This window comes from Pipistrellus kuhlii, unplaced genomic scaffold (assembly GCF_014108245.1).
Source record: "Pipistrellus kuhlii isolate mPipKuh1 unplaced genomic scaffold, mPipKuh1.p scaffold_m20_p_3, whole genome shotgun sequence".
NCBI classification, from domain to species: Eukaryota; Metazoa; Chordata; class Mammalia; order Chiroptera; family Vespertilionidae; genus Pipistrellus; species Pipistrellus kuhlii.
In genome coordinates, this window is record NW_023425529.1 from 80159449 (window position 1) to 80176550 (window position 17102).

Consider the following 17102-nt stretch of genomic DNA (forward strand, 5'->3'; position numbering starts at 1 on the left):
AGGGCCGGCCAGGTGGGGGCATGGAGGATGGGCAGACACCCACCCCTGTGCCCACTATAGCCTCATGACACAGGGGACCCAGAACCCAGTTCCTTTTAAGGTGCACGAATTCATGCGCTGGGCCCCTATTAATAATATAATTATGTTACTATTACAAATATTAATAATCATATATTACTGAATACTATATTAAGACATGTCTTAAAGCCAAGTGAAATTATTAAACAATCACATTTAATAAATTCCCTTAGCTGAAATACTACCAAGACTCATATAGAACTATATAATTATTATAAACATATTTATAACATATTAAATATAATGAAATAAATATAAATTATTATTAATTTCTTTAAATATCAAAACATTTCAACACCTGCTTAGGGCAGTTGATATGCTGAGATTCATAACTTGCTCATCTTCACTATTGTTTTAGGTGAAAAGGTTGTAACTCATTATTTTCATTCTCATTAATATAATGAGAACTGAAACTCTAGCTTTTATGTTCTAAGGACAGTTATTGACTTGTTTGCATTTCCTTACTTAAGCCTATTCAATTCATTGGATGATAAGTCAATTGGGAGAAAATAAATAGATGGTGAAAAGCCATTTACTTAGGCCTATCAGAATAATTGCCAATGTAAAGATAATAATTATAAGTTCAAATGGTATTTTAAGTGATATTGTCAATTTGCCAGTAGTTATCATAAAATACAACATAAATGAGTTTATCTTCAGTGTGATTTTTTAATTTCAATTTTTACAATTCTTGTCACTGGAACTGCAACAGAATTTACTTTCCTTATGATTAATATAAATATATTAAGGAATTGTATACAACAACATTTATCAGAGTTGACATTATTCAGCAAAAGGCATGGAATAGAGTGGTTAAGGATATGGGTTCTGGGTCCCCAAGTCTTCATGATGATACCCACTCTCTTCCCCAAATGAAATTCCAGGACTCTTACCTTTACAAAGGTGAGATTTGGTTTCTTTTTTGATTTCAATGTTGGGAAGGATTTAAAACTGCCTTTGTTTGGCTTTTTTGCATCCATTTTAGTCCTGTAGAGGGAGAGTAAAAAAAAAAAATCAATTGGCAGTAGGAGCAAAATGTAAGTAATGGTTCCCAACTGCAGATTTGCAAAGAATTAGTGGAAATGTAAATTAGCACAGTCACTATAGAAAGCAGTATGTAATCTCCTAAAAAAAAAAATTGGAATAGAGTTACCATAGGGTCTAGTAATGCCTCCTTGAATATTTACCTGAAAAATATTAAAACATTTATTCATTAAAATATATACACCACTATGTTCATTGCAGCATTATTTACAATTTTCAAGATAAGGGAAACAACCTAAGTGTCCATGGACTAATGATTGGATAAAGATGTAGTACATTTCTATTGTACAATGGAATCTTACACAGCCATACAATATGAGATATTGCCATTTGCAATATGTGAATAAATCTTGAGATTATTGTGCTAAGTAAAATAAGTTAGATAGTGAAGGACACTAGTCATACAATTTCACTCATAGGTGCAATATAAAACAAACTAGCAAAACAAACAAAATCAAACTCACTGATACAGACAACAGAATGGTGGTTACTAGAGGGGAAGAAGAGTAGACGGAGGACAAAGTGGGTAAAGGGGGCCAAACATATAGTAATGGAAGAAAAAGACTTCAAGTAGTGAGCATGCATCAGGGTACAAAGATATCAAATTATAATCTTGTACACCTGAAAATTATAGAATGTTATTAACCAGTGTCATTCCAATACATAAAAAATATACTAATTAAAGGGGGAAAAAAGACTATATGTGTTTGAATTTTGCCTGCCATTCACTGGTTTATGGTTATGACTAGTTAACCCCACTTGAATCTCAATTTCTCCCTGTGTAAAATGCTTGAGGTACAACAATCACTATTGGGTTCTGGGCCCCCATGTCTTTGTGATGATACCATTCTCTTCCCCAAATGAAATTCCAGGATCCTTACCTTTACAAAGATGATATCTGTTTTTTTGGTTTTTTTGGGTTTTGTTTTTGTTTTTTCTTTTTCCCCCCCAATATTAGGATGGATGTCAAACTGCCTTTGCTTGGCTTTTTTGCATGTATTTTAGTCCTGTAGAGGAAGAGTAAAAAAATCAATTGGCAGTAGGAGCAAAATGTAAGTAATGGCCCCCAAATGGGGCAGGCCTAAAGAACATGTGGCAGGCTTGGAGGAAAAAGCATGGCAGGACTAAAAGCAGTGGCTGAGTCTCTGCTGCTCCTTTTGTTTCCCTTCTGGCAATTGTGGAGGGGAGACATCTTACTGTAGCATTAGTCCTGTGCTCAGGGAGAGGGTGATAAGAGCCAGGGGAAGATGACTTACTGAGGTGGTGAGCAGCTAGGACACCCACAGAAAGAACTATTTCCCCTAGTTAACTGTAAAGTAAATCATTCTTTTGTCACAAATATCTTTTGTTCTAAAATATAGATATAATAATAGTTACTTGGTAGCTTAATGTCTATAGAGAAAGGGCAAATAATTGGTAGAAATGCTGTTCCTGGATCTCTTTTGGCCTCTCTGTACCTTCTTCATTCAGAGCACAGCTCTACAAATAAAGAACTCACTGCAAGATGAAAAAAATAATTCACATAAGCATATGGAGTCTAGATAAAGTGGTGATATATGTAAAAGGAAGGTAGCATCTTAGAGAGCTCTTATGCCACTGGCATAATCCTACTCTGTTAGCGGGCCACTGTGAAACTCCAGTATCCTGGAAGTCCCTTTTCAGCCCCTAAGACTAGAAAGAATCAAGGGACTTAAGAGTACATGAAATAGGGACAGAACAGGAATCAATGCAAATGCTATCACAGCTTCTGCAAAGCACTCTATTAGTTCTTGTAGACACTATAATACATAGTGACAGAATCACAATTTTGACATTATTCAGAGAACTGAAAACATCACAGCAACATTGAGCATATGGTAATGTCAAAAAATAAAAAAGTACTTGTCTATATATGAGAAGTTTAAAAATATGTCACATATGTATTATGATATGTGAGATAGTAATTTTTAACATGAGGTAAATCTTTATGTCTGTCCATAATATATTGAGTAAAGACAGAAAAATATGGATCATATTCTATCTTTATAGAATAAAAGGGTAATATGCAAATTGACCAGCACTTTAACACACAAGATGACTACCCCCGTGTAGTCAAAGATGGCTGCCTCATGTTGACACAGATGGCCACCATAATATGGCCAGCAGGGGAAGGCAGTTGGGAAGGAACAGACCTGCAAGGAAGGGCAGTTGGGAGGTGATCAGGCTGGCAGGGGAGGGTAGTTAGGATGTCCGGGCCAGCAGAGAAGGGTAGTTGGGGGTAACCAGGCCTGCAGGGGAGGGCAGTTGGATGGAGGGGAACACCAGGCCTACAGAGGAGGGAAGTTGGGAGGGGGGGAGGGACCAGGCCTGCAGGGGAGGACAGTTAGGGGCGACCAGGGGAGGGCAGTTAGGGGCAATTGGACTGGCTGGGGAGCAGTTAGGTATCGTTCAGGCTGGCTGGGGAGTAGTTAGGGGGTGATCAAGCAGGCAAGCAGGCGAGCAGTTGGAAGCCAGCAGTCCTGGATTGTGATAGGGATGTCTGACTGCCTGTTTAGGCCCAATCCTGCTGGGACATCCCTCAAGGAGTCCCAGATTGGAGAGGGCGCAGGCTGGCTGAGGGACACACACAAATTTCATGCATGGGCCTCTAGTGATTCCATATTTACTTAAAAAAACACACACAAGATATTTGCATTTCTTTATCATGTATATTGAAGGATCTAGAAAAAAATAACTGTAAAACATTTAATGAGAAGTGGGGTTGGGGAAGGTAGGTTGGAACATTAATTTTAATGCGTGTGTGCGCGCACACACACACACAAACACACTAACAGAATTTTCAAGAGAACATGCAAAAGTCCTATGCAGAGGCAAGCAAAAGTAATAGTTGATTCTCTGCAAATGATCATGGTTTTACCTCTCCCTCCCCTTCATTCCTTTCTACAAACATTTTCTTAAACAATTCTCCTGGTACACCTGACATGGCCTCTGCCTTTAAAGAGAGCTCATTCTCCAGGAGGGAGACCCCTGAAGACAGGCTGTTAGGGTGCTGTAGACCAACGCACCAGCAGAGGTCTGGGCAAAGAGCTAACAGCACACTTCAGGGTGGTGACTAACTTTGTTGGGAATGCTGAGGAAGTCTTCACACCTGACTGCGTAGGGTAGAACTGTCCTTGAAGAATGAACAGGACAGGCACAAAGTCAAGGGCAGATGGAAGAGACTGCAAAATACAAAAGTATAAAAAAGCATTGCCTTTTCAAGAAACTTTGAGTCTTTGGAAATTGCTGGTAGAGGGCCAGAGAAGGGGTTAGATTGTAAAATGTCATATTGTCCATGTAGGACATTGAGGGCTGTGTGGCTATTCTAAGGGTGACAATACCAGCTTTGTATTTTAGGTCCATCTCCCTGACAATTCCACAGAGCATGGTTAGGAGAGCTCAGGCAGAAACACAAAGGATCATAAAAAATACTATATTCCAAAACAAGCTGAGCAATCTGAATGAAATAGACATATCCATAGAAAAATACAATTTTTCAAAACTCAATCAGGAAGATTCAGAAAACCTGAATAGGCCCATAACAACTGATGAAATTGAAACAGTAATCAAAAAATTCCCAGCAAACAAAAGCCCTGGCTGGGAAGGCTTCATAGGGGAAGTACATCAAACATTCAAAGAAGAACTAACACCTATACTCCTCAAACTATTCCAAAATATCCAAGAGAAAGGAGCACTTGCAAGCTCTTTTAATAAGGCTACAATTAGCCTAATTCCAAAACTAGATAAAGACATTACAAATAAAGATAATTGCAGGCCAATATCTCTAATGAACATAGATGCTAAAATCCTCAACAAAATATTAGCAAATTGAATCCAGCAATACCTTAAAAAGATCATAGCACTGGCTGATTTGGCTCAGTGGATGGAGCATCAGCCTACGGACTGAAGGGTCCCAGGTTTGATTACAGTCAAGGGCATATGCCCAGGTTGTGGGCTTGATTTCCAATGGGGGGCATGCAGGAGACAGCCAATCAATGTTTCTCTCTCATCATTGATATTTCCATTGCCTTCTCCCTTCCTCTCTGAAATCAATACAATATATATTAAAAATAGCATATAAGTACAACCAATGGACACAAAACTCTGGGGAGGGAGGGGATGTGTGGGAGGGAAGGAGGGGGGCAAAAAAAATCAATAAAATATATTAAAAAAAATAAAAATAAAAATAAAAAATAAAAATAAATAAAAATAAATAAATAAATAAATAAATAACGATCATACACCATGACCAAGTGGAATTTATTCTGGAGATGCAAGGCTGGTACAGCATTCACAAACCAATAAATGTGATACATCATGTAAACAAATTGGAAGACAAAAATTATAAGATCATATATCATAAATTGATGCAGAAAAAGCATTCAATAAAATCGAACACACATTTTTTGTAAAAATTCTCAGCAAAGTGGAAATAGAGAGATCATACCTCAACATAATAAAGGCCATATATGACAAACCTAGAGCCAACATCATACTCAATGGGCAAAAACTAAAACCATTTCCTCTAAGAACAGGAACAAGACAGGGATGTCTGCTTTCACTACCCTTATTCAACATAGTGCTGGAAGTCCTGGCCACAGTGATCAGACAAGAAGAAAAAATTAAAAAGCATCCAAAATGGAAAGGAAGAGTAAAACTGTCATTATTTGCAGATTATTTGATATTGTACATAAAAAAACCCTAAAGATTCCACCAAAAAACTACTAGATTAAATAAGTGAATTTGGCAATACAGCACGATACAAAATCAACACCCCATAAATTTATGGCATTTTTATACACCAATAATGAACTTTCATAAAGAGAAAATTAAAAAAGCAATCCCATTTACCATTGAAACAAAAAATTAAGATACTTAGGAATAAACTAAACCAAGGAGGTAAAAGACCTGTACTTGGAAAACTACAGGATGTTGAAAAAAGGGATAGAGGAAGATATAAACAAGTGGCAGAATATATAGTATTCATGGATTGGTAGAATCAATATCATTAAAATGTCCATACTACCAAAAACAATCTATGTACTCAATACAAACCTCTTTAAAATACCAATGGTTTACTTTACAGATCTAGAACAAGCACTCCAAAATGTATATGAAACAAAAAATAAATAAATAAATAAATAAATAAATAAATAAACAAACAAACAAATAAATAAATAAAAAGAAAAAAATAGCCACAGCAATCTTGAGAAAGAAGAACAAAGTTGGAGGAATCACAATACCAGATATCAAATTATACTACAAAGCCACTCTACTCAGAACAGCCTGCCACTGGCACAAGAGCAAGGATATAGATCAATGGAACATAACAGAAAACCCAGAAATCAACCCAAGCCATTATGCTCAATTAATATTTGAAAAAGGAGGCAAAAGCATATAATGGAGTCAAGACAGTCTCTTCAATAAATGATGTTGGGTAAATTGGTCAGATACATGCATAAAATGAAACTAGACCACCAACTTACATCATATAGAAGAATGCAAAATGGATAAAAGACATAAAAATCTTAGAAGAATCCATAAGCAGCAAAATCTTAGGCATTTGTTGTAGCAATAGAGATACATTTTCTAAGAAAAGGGAAACTAAGAAGAAAATAAAGGGGACCACATAAAAGTAAAAAAGGTTCTGCACAGCAAAAGAAATCATCAACAAAGTAAAAAAAGCCCACTGCATGGGAGAACATATTTGCCAATGATACATCTGATAAGGGATTAATTTCCAAAATGTATAAAGAACTCATACAACTTAACAAAAGGAAGATAAACAATCCAATTTAAAAATGGGCAAAGGACCTAAATAGACACTTTTCCAAAGTAGACATACAGAAGGGAAAAAACAAACAAACAAACAAAAACAAAACAAAACAAAAAACAGAAAAAATGGTCAAAGTCATTAATAGTCTGAGAGATGCAAGTTAAAATGACAATGAGGTATCACCTCATATCTGTCAGAATGGCTACCATCAACAAATCAACAAATGACAAGTGTTGGTGAAGAAGTGGAGAAAAGGGATCCCTCGTGCACTGCTGGTGGGAATGCAGACTGGTGCAGCCACTTTTGAAAACAATATGGAGTTTCATAAAAAAATTAAAAAGAAACTCTCATTTGTTCCAGTGATCCCACTTCTAGGAATATATCCTAAGAAATCAGAAACACCAATCAGAAAGAAGGTATGCACTCTTATAGCAGTGAATTTATAATAGCTAAAAGTTAGAAACAAACTAAGTGCCCATCAGCAAATGAGTGGGTAAAAAAAGCTGTGGTCCATTTACACCATGGAAATTATTTGGCAGAAAAAAGAAGGCACTCTTACCACTTACAACAGTTTGAATAGACCTGGAGAGTATTATGCTAAGCAAAATAAGCCAGTCAGAGAAAGATAAGTCTTACATGATCTCACGCATGTGGAATAACAAAATAAACTAGTTAACAAAATAGTTCCAGATACATAAAACCTGGAATATACTACCGAATTTCAGAGGAAAGGCAGGGATTGGTGAGTGGGGGGAGAAATTAGCCAGGAACTTATTTGCATACAAGAGGCCTGGTGCACAGATTCGTGCACTTGTGGGGTCACTTGGCCTGGTCTGCATCCTCTCGCAATCTAGGACCCTTCAAGAGATGTTGAAGGGGAGATCCAAGATGCTGGCTTAGGTAAACACATCTACACTGCTGCTGTGCACAACAATTTCAAAACTACAACTAAAAACAAAACGTCTATCACCCAGAACCATGGAAAAACGGGCTGAAAGGAAGCTCTATAACTTAATTGAAAGAGAAAGGAGCATTCAGGGCACAAGAGCTGAAAAACTGAGGTACAGGGGCGCGAGCATGATATGGGCTGGTGGTGGATCTCGGCTGTGGCAGGCATTGCTTTCTTCAACCTGAAGAGAGACAAACTCCCAATCTCTCTGAAATCCAGTTTCTGGGGAGAAGCTAGACTGTCTGCCATCAGGTCGGAAAATGAGGGTGGCTTGCTTGCAGAGCTGTGTGCAAGAATAATTGTTTGCTGTGCTGGGGCGCTAGATGCAGGGACATGGTCAGAGAGGCAGAGAGGCTGACTGGCAGTCATTGCTGTTTGCCATGCCCTAGCCTAGATGCCATGAGACTCTGCCCTGCACAATCTACAAACACACCCAAGCTCTAAGCAGCAGCTTTTGCATATGAATGGCCTTCTCTATTGCAGTTTAACCTAGCAAACTTTCAACCTGGTACAGATAGCTCCAAAGCTTCCAAGCTCCAAGCAGGGAGGAGAGGACTGTGGTTTTCACTGTAGCTCCTGCAGGGTGGCTTCAGACAGTAGCTGAACTGCACCCTATTGGAAATCCAGAAACTAGTGGTCGTGTATCTAGTGGTCGGTGTGAGACGACATCAGATTTCAACTACTATCATAAGGGACACATTCAAGAAACAGACTAAGTGAGCACCAAAGCCCTAGGGCCTACAGGAACAAATCCTCCCCATAAACGTGTCTCCAGCACAGCAATTCTTCCATTATAGACACAGCAAGTCCTCACAGCCAATTGGCCTGGAGGTCAATTCCTCCAAGTGACACCAACAACAATCAAGACTTAACTACAACAAGGGTGTACAGACAGTCCACAAAGGGGTGCACCAAGTTACCTCCCACATCAGGTAACTGGGAGGCTGACCCATTGAACCATATAGGACACACAGGCCAACAAAACTACCCTACCAACTCAGGGAAGCAGCGAAAATGCCGAGAAAAGGAAGGAGATCTCAAACAAAAGAAATGAACAAAAGACTGGATATAGAGTTCAAAACCATGGTTATAAGGTTTTTCAAGAAGTTCCTAGAAAAGGCTGATAAATTTAACGAGACCCTCAAGGATATAAAAAAGAAATTAAACCAACTAGAAATTAAACATACACTAACTGAAATAAAAAATATTATACAGAGACCCAACAGCAGACTAGAAGAACACAAGAATCAAGTCAAAGATTTGGAATACAAAGAGGCAAAGGACACTCTTCCAGAGAAGAGAAGAGAAGAGAATCCATAAAGTTGAAGATAGTGTAAGAAGCCTTTGGGACAACTTCAAGAGTGCCAACATCAGAATTGTGGGGGTGCTAGAAGAAAAGAGAGAGCAAGACACTGAAAACTATTTGAAGAAATAATGATAGAAAACTTCCCCCACCTGATGAAAGAAATAGACTTACAGGTCCAGGAAGTGCACAGAATCCCAAACAAAAGGAATCCAAAGAGGACCACACCAAGACACATCCTAATTAAAATGCCAAGAGCAAAAGACGAAGAGAGAATCTTACAACCAGCAAGAGAAAAACAGTTACCTACAAGGGAGCACCCATACGATTATCAGCTGATTTCTCAACATAAACTATGCAGGCTAGATAGGAGTGGCAAGAAATGTTCAAAGTGATGAATAGCAAGAACCTACAACCAAGATTACTCTACCCAGCAAAGTTATCATTCAGAATTAAAGGGCAGATAAAAAGCTTCACAGATCAGAAAAAGCTAAAGGAGTACATCGCCACCAAACCAGTATTATATGAAATGCTAAAAGGTGTTCTTTAAAAAGAGGAAAAGAAAAAAAAAGTAAAGATAAAAATTATGAACAACAAATACATATCTATCAACAAGTGAATCTAAAAGTCAAGTGAATTAAAAATCTGAGGAACAGAATAAACTGGTGAATATAATAGAATCAGGGGTATAGAATGGGAGAGGATTAATAATTCTTAGGGGAAAAGGGGTGTCTATGTGGGGGGTATGGGAAGAGACTGGACAAAAATCATATATCTATGGATGAAGACTGTGGGGCAGGGAGGAGGTAAGGGCAGAGGGTAGAGTCGGGAACAGGTGGAAGGGAGTTATGGGAAGAGGGAGGAAAAGGAGAAACTATTGTAATAATCTGAACAATAAAGATTTATTTTTAAAAGAGAGAGAGATGTTGAAGAGCCAGTTTCACCCCAGTCCCCACAGGCCAGGCCGAGGGACCCCATCTGTACATGAATCTATGCACCAGGCCAGTTTCAGCCTGATCCCCATAGGCTAGGGGTGTCGAACTCAATCAGAGAAGGGGCCAAAATCTAAAATCCAGCCTAAATCGCGGGCCGAATGGTTTACTGAACAGTCATAAACTGTCATTGTGATGGAAACGCAGCGGAGTGCAGTGATGACAGCGTGGTGCGGGCCACATTGCAAGGCCTGGCGGGACGGATTTGGCCCGCGGGCCTTGTGTTTGACACATGTGCCATAGGCTATGGTTAAGGGACCCCACCAGTGAATGAATTGGAGCACTGGACCTCTAGTATGCATATAAAATCTTTAGTTAATCTCTCCCCCACTTCCTCTGAGATTCATCAATCTGTACCATGTTTACATGCCTGTGCATTGAGCATCTGCCCCCTGGTGGTTAGTGTGCATCATAGCTACCTGTCAAACAGTCAAGTGGTCACTTAGACTTTTATATTGAGAGAGATATGTATAGCCCATGGACACAGACAATAATGTGGTGAAGGCTTGGGAGGATTGGATGCAGGACAGAGAGGTTAATGGGGGGGTGGAGTGGGGAGAGACATCAAAGGGGACATCTGTAATACTTTCAACCATAAAGATAAATAATTAGAAAAAAGACTGACTGGCAACGGACACTTACTAGTAAATTTGTCATTTCTTAGTTTGAACTTTTCATTTAAATGGCCTCACCATTTTTGCCAAGTTCTCCTTTAAACCTGAACAGTGAAACATGAATTAAGATTCTGGACTGTCAGTCATTTAAAAATTGTCCAAAGGGTCGCAAGTTACGTAAGTCCTGAAATGGCTGATGGACATTTAAAATGAAGCAAATATCACACATTAACTACACTTTTAAAAAATCCCAAATTTTGCATCCCCTTTTTAACACACACACACACACACACACACACACACACACACCAAAACACCTAATACTGGTAATTACCCCAGAGGAGTGGCAAGTAGCACCTGAAAGTGTTGTCTGAAGGAATAAACCTTAAAGTGTTTTTGTGTCGAGGATTTGGTTCTGGTTGACCTGGGATGTGCGGGACTGTGGCTGGGTAGGAATAGCTATAATAGTAGCAGCCAGACCCTCATCCACAAATGGTCAGGGACTCACTTTGGACATACAGTGAACATAAAGAAAGGGGGTAGGAATTTTGTGTCCCAAGTTGTTTGGGTCAGGGTTGGAAACAGTTTTATGGTAGGTCTTGATTTCCCTAAAATCCATCTCTCCCTACCTACACTCAGCCGTCAGTGATGCAATGTTCCATTAGCAGAAACATTGTCAATGTTGGGTTGTGAGGTTGCAGCTGCTCAGAGCAAAATTTAAAATTCTATTTGCCTTCTCTCTGCACTCAGAGCCACCCCTCTCTCCTCCTACCTACTTCCCCCCTTGTACTTTTTTTTTTTTTTTTTGCATTCTGTAGGCCTTTCATTCTCCCTGCTTTCACAACCTCCTTCCCTCATTGCCTTGGTGCTTCTTACCCTGGAAGGACCGATTGGACCTAGCAGATCGTGGCTTCTCTTGCCCTTTGTTCAGGTGGGGGTAAGAGGTGGGAGGAGAGGCACCTTACTGGTGCCTGGAAATGCAGCTGGAGGACCACACCCTCCTCCTGTCACTATAGAAACTGTGTCAGCCCTTTTTGTGACTCTGGTGCTGAAAGGAGTTAAGGCTCTGGATCAGTCCTGAACCACCTTTTACATCAACCTGAAAAAGACATCTCTTTTCATCCTGCTACAATTTTCTTGTCCCAATTCTTTCAAGTTTGGAACAAGAACTGGAGGACTTCCCAAGGACAGATTATAGTTGACCAAAACAGAGCAGACTCGTTTTCCTCTTCAAAGTTTGTGGTTACCAGAATCCATAGAACAAGTTTTGAATAAAGTGTGTTCATTATATGAACACTTTCAGAGCACTTGCTTCTGCACTAGGTTTTAAAAACAAGAAAACTAAGGAAAGTTATAGTTAAACTAGAGGCCCAGTGCACAAAATTCATATATGGGTAGGGTCCGTAGGCCTGACCAGCAATCAGGGCCAATCTGTGGGGCAACTGGCAAAGTGATAGGGAGGCACTTGCTGGCATCCTCCTTGGCTGGCCTGGGGGCTGCGGGTTAGGGACATCTCCTGCATTCAATGTCTGCCCCCTGGTGGTCAGTGTGTATCATAGCGACCCTGTCCTGCTGTTTAGTTGATTTGCATATTAAATTTTTATTATACAAGATGATGGCAGGGTGGCCAGAGGGAATACAGTCTGGTCCAAGGAGGAAACATTCATTCAAATAAATCTTTCAGAAAAACTGAGTTGAATTTGAGTTTTCAAGACAAGTAGGAACTCATAATGTAAAGAAGGCAAATAAGAGCCAACCTGAAGGCACAGAGTTCTGAGGCACAATAACATGGGTTTCAGGCAGCGGCCAGACTAATTGAACATATCTTGTGAGTTTATCAGGCCAAGGTGTATGTGTGTGGATTTTAAGAAGGGGGTGTTCATGCTCAAGCTTTATTTTAGAAACCTCCCTCTGACAATAATGGTATGGAGGGTAGGCCAGAGTAGGTTAACAATCAAGGGAAGGATGCCTGTAAAAGTAGTTAAGTGATGATGTTTGGAACAAAAGACAAGTCAAAGGAGAGAACAGTTTTGAGCAATTGAGGAACTAAAGCTAGGCGATTGGGTGTGAAGGGTGACAATGCCTTAGACACCTGAGTTTGTGGTGATGCCATTTACTAATAAAATATAGAAGGGAAGATTTGGGGGGCAGATGTTATTGATGACTTAATATATCAAATTATCAATTGACAAGGCAACAGGTTTTATGCAAAGTGAGATCTGGACTAAAGATCCTGACATGGCAGTCACTGTCACGTAGGTGACCACTGGAGCTTGAAATCACCTAAGCTTTTAGTTTTTCTTTTTAAAGAGCAGAAAAGAATAAAATCATAGAATATGACACCATGAAGGGAAAAATGGGTGTGACAGAAAATTAGAAAGCTGCAAAATAATGAAGAGTAGGTAGGGAGGTGGGGTGAAATTATGAAAGAATAGTGTTACCCACACTCAGAGTATGATGAATAAGGTTCTAAAAGATTAGGTGAGAAAAAGGTGTACTGGATTTGGCAACATTAATGAGCTCATTAGTGCTTTGTGCAAGGCCAGTTTAACAAATTTTACGGTAATTTTCAATAGAAACTATGAATTACAGAGAAAACAGGTTCATAGAGCTTGTGCCAGATGATTAAACAATTACATCAGCAACTAATACAGGGTGGGCTCTTAATGTTTACTGTTGAACTGCAATATATAGGGTATCTCAATACTGTATAACTGGAAAATATAGTTTAAAAATGGGGTAGGGTTGGTGAGGTGTTATATGACAATGTAAAAATATACACTGGATAATAAAAATAGATAATAGCAATAAGCAAATGCTTACTTTAATCATAATTCTAAATTACATATTTTTACATGATTTCATAAGCCAAGAAGAACTGAGCTACATATTACACATTTTTATTTACAGAGATGTTAAGGTAACTGAAGGAGAAATGCATGGCCTCCTCCCTAAGCAAGAGGGAATGTTTGTTGTGAAGTGGCCTAAAGGACAGTCCTCGGGGTGCAGGTATCAATTATTTGCGAATTTAATAGAGGCCTTATGAATTTACTAAAGGCGCGGTGAACAAAATTTGTGCAGAGGGGTTGTATCCTCAGCCAAGCCTCCACCCTCTCTGATCCAGAAACCCTCAGGGGATGTCCAACTGCCGGTTTAGGCACAATCCTGGGATTGGGCCTAAACCGGCAGTTAGACATCCCTCTCACAATCTGGGACTGCTGGCTCCTAACTGCTCACCTGCCTGCCTGCCTGATCACCCCTAACTACCTCTGCTTGCCGGCCTGATCGCCCCTAACTATCCACCCGCTGGCCTGGTCGCCCCCAATTGCCCCCCTCTACCAGCTCGGTTTTCCCAACTGCCCCCTCCGCTGGCCTGGTCACCTCCAACTGCCCCCCTCTCCTAACAGCCTGGTAACCCCCAACTGCCCCCCCCCCCCCCCCTGCTGGCATGGTCGCCCTCAACTGCCCCCTCCGCCCCTTGCCAGCCTGGTTGAGGGCAACTGCCACCCCTGCTGGCCTGTTGTTCAGTCGTTTGGTCGTCCCTCACTAAGCCCCCTGCTGGCTTAGTCACCCCATGCAGCCTGCTGCTCAGTTGTTTGGCCATTCCTCACTAACCCCCTTGCCAGCCAGGTCGCCCCACGCAGTCTGCTGTTCGGTCATTACTGTTACTGTGATGGCATCCCAGACAATTTACATATTCCTCTATTATTAGTATAGGTCAGGTGATCTGGATACCAGATAGGCTGAGCCCCTAAATGGTGCCAGCCCCTAGGAACAAGGAATCGGAGATTTTAAAAGACTCTAGGTGGGCTTTTTCTGGGTGGAGAATTCTCTGGGTGAGTCTAGATACTAGGAATGTCTGTGGGGGAGAGATAATAATCTTAGCAAGTGGAATATGGCCTAAGCAAGAGGGAATGTTTGTTGTGAAGTGGCCTAAAGGACAGTCCTCAGGGAAGGAGGTATCAATTCAATTATTTGTTCAGACCTAACGAGAAACACTGATGTGAAGGAAACACATTAATTAGTTGCATCATGCACACACCCTAACCCAAGGCTTGGCCAGGGAGAAGCCTGCAGCCAAGGTACCTGCTCTTGGCAGGAATCAAAACTGGGGCCTTTGGGTCAGCAGGCTGACAGTCTATCCACTGAGCCAAATCAGCTAGAACCACATTAGACATTTTTAAAATGGTGCCAAGACCGGTTTGGCTCAGTGGATAGAGCGTTGGCCTGTGGACTGAAAGGTCCCGGGTTCGATTCTGGTCAAGGGCATGTACCTTGGTTGCGGGCACATACCCAGTGAGGGGTGTGCAAGAGGCAGCTGATCGATGATTCTCTCTCATCGATGTTTCTAGCTCTCTATCCCTCTCTCTTTCTCTCTGTAAAATATCAATAAAATATATTTAAAAAATAAAAATAAAAAAATGGTTATTATAATTTGGAGAATTTTTATTAAAAGTGACCAGGAGTTAGATGAAATTTTCACAACATAAAATATTTATTACTATTTTATTCACAAATTCAGATCTAAGTTTCCTAAAAAACTAAATTAACTAATATAATAGGAATAATTAGGTACTTAACAGCTACCCTCAAAAGTACTGACTTAACATAAAGTGATTACTTTAAACAGTCCTCTTTTATATTTATAACAAAAGGCTAATGTTTTTGCCTAAGCACTCATTTTATCATGAAACTAGAAGCCCAGTGCATGAAAATTCACGCACTGGATGGGGGTGGTGGTGTCCTTAAGCCCAGCCTGCCCCTCTCACAGTCTGGGAGCTCTCAGAAGCAGAAGGTGACCCAGCGATCAGGGGAAGGCAATGCCCCCATCACACCGCTGCTGCTGCTGCCACTGCAACACAAGCCTTGGCTGACCCTGGTTACCTGCACCTTGGGCTGGCCCTGGGTGGCTTGACAGCTGCCATCAGAAGTTTGCCTGTGCCTCGGGCTGGCCCTGGGCTGCTGGGGGACTGAAGAGACTCTGGAGGCAGGGGCACGGAGTGGCTGAGCTGCATGCCTGCCGCCCAGGCGGGGCTGTGGGGACTAGGTACTGCCATCTTGTGGCTATGGGTGCCACCATCTTTGTGAGGGTGTGACGGTCAATTAGCATATTACCTCTTTATTAGCTAGGATGCAGACAGAAAAGAGACAGATAGATGCAATGGAATAAAAAAAAAGATCATACCAAACTTTTTCATATTTATTACAGGTTTTGACAATGAGTACTTCACAAACTGTCATAAAATTCTATCTGCTATATAATAACCATCTATCGCTAAGTAGAAAACATGTCACATTATAGCAACTGTTTTAATATGGAAATTCATTATGAATTCTTCCTATAACAATATTTGACTAAAATAATAAGCATCTTGGCAATAAACTGACAATGTAGCCTAAGTAACATATTCCAGATATATGTCCTGAAAAAAATTGGGATGTTTTCTTTTGCCAGATAAACTCTGAACAAAAATGCCATAAACTAGTCAAAGCTAGAAAGAACCCTCATGTTACTAGAAAATAAAATAGCAAATAATGTGGACTTCCTCCATGTCAAATAGATAAACACTAATGACAGTGATGTATTATATATAAAGATGTAGAATATTCTCATCAGAAGGAAATTATATTACAAGATAATTCTTATAAACTAATGTCTTATCAAAGTGTTGAGCAGCTTTTCAGAGAACATAATCACAAAATAGGTAGAGATAATTTATGACGTTAAAGGATTCCTTTATATTACAATATAAACACACTTGTCAAACTGTGATTCTCTTAAAGAAACATTTCCTTACAAACACACTCAACTATTAGCAGTGTTTGGATGCAAAGGTTTAACACGTGCTAATCTAGACAAGCCAAGGCGGAGACTCTGATTTGGAGACTTAACAAACTCCCCTGCCAGTGGGCTGCTGCTGGTGCTGCTCCTTCCGGATACCGCTGAAAGAAAACACATCACCTGATGCTGATGATGTTAGAATTAGAAATCTCTTAAAAAAACACTTATAAAACAGAAGCAAAAAATATAGTTAAGCACTATTCTGCTATACAGGTTCTATCAAGTTATAAACAAGTTCAAAATAACAGAAGTTCTAAAGACCAGAAAAAAATATAGTATTGTCCATTTTCAAACATCCCCAGAAGGCAAGGTCATGATTCCAAAACTTTAAGAGTAAAAGCTGAAATACACAAGTTAAAAGTAAATAACATTGGTTGTAGATGCACAAAAAAATGAATGTAATAATATCTAAAACAGAATAAAATTTTAATGCATTTTTAAAAATCCTGTACTTTTTACAAATACTCTTTTGAAAGAATCTATTTT

The 17102-nt window shown here is 39.9% G+C and overlaps 1 protein-coding gene across 9 annotated transcripts in view; it reads right to left on the reverse strand.

Moving 5' to 3' along the window:
• RAD51AP1 (RAD51 associated protein 1) overlaps positions 1–17102 on the reverse strand; it is a 57842-nt gene that overhangs the window by 6172 nt on the left and 34568 nt on the right. For 7 of the 9 annotated variants that reach the window (XM_045588350.1, XM_036458317.2, XM_045588352.1 and 4 more), the window contains exon 9: positions 15954–16717. In XM_045588350.1, the coding sequence (XP_045444306.1) occupies positions 16581–16717 (137 nt within the window). In that variant the 3' untranslated portion in view covers positions 15954–16580. Of the gene's footprint in view, positions 1–2312; positions 2319–3933; positions 3944–15953; positions 16737–17102 lie in introns of those variants that run through there. The other 2 variants (XM_045588353.1, XM_045588351.1) reach the window with 2 other exon arrangements.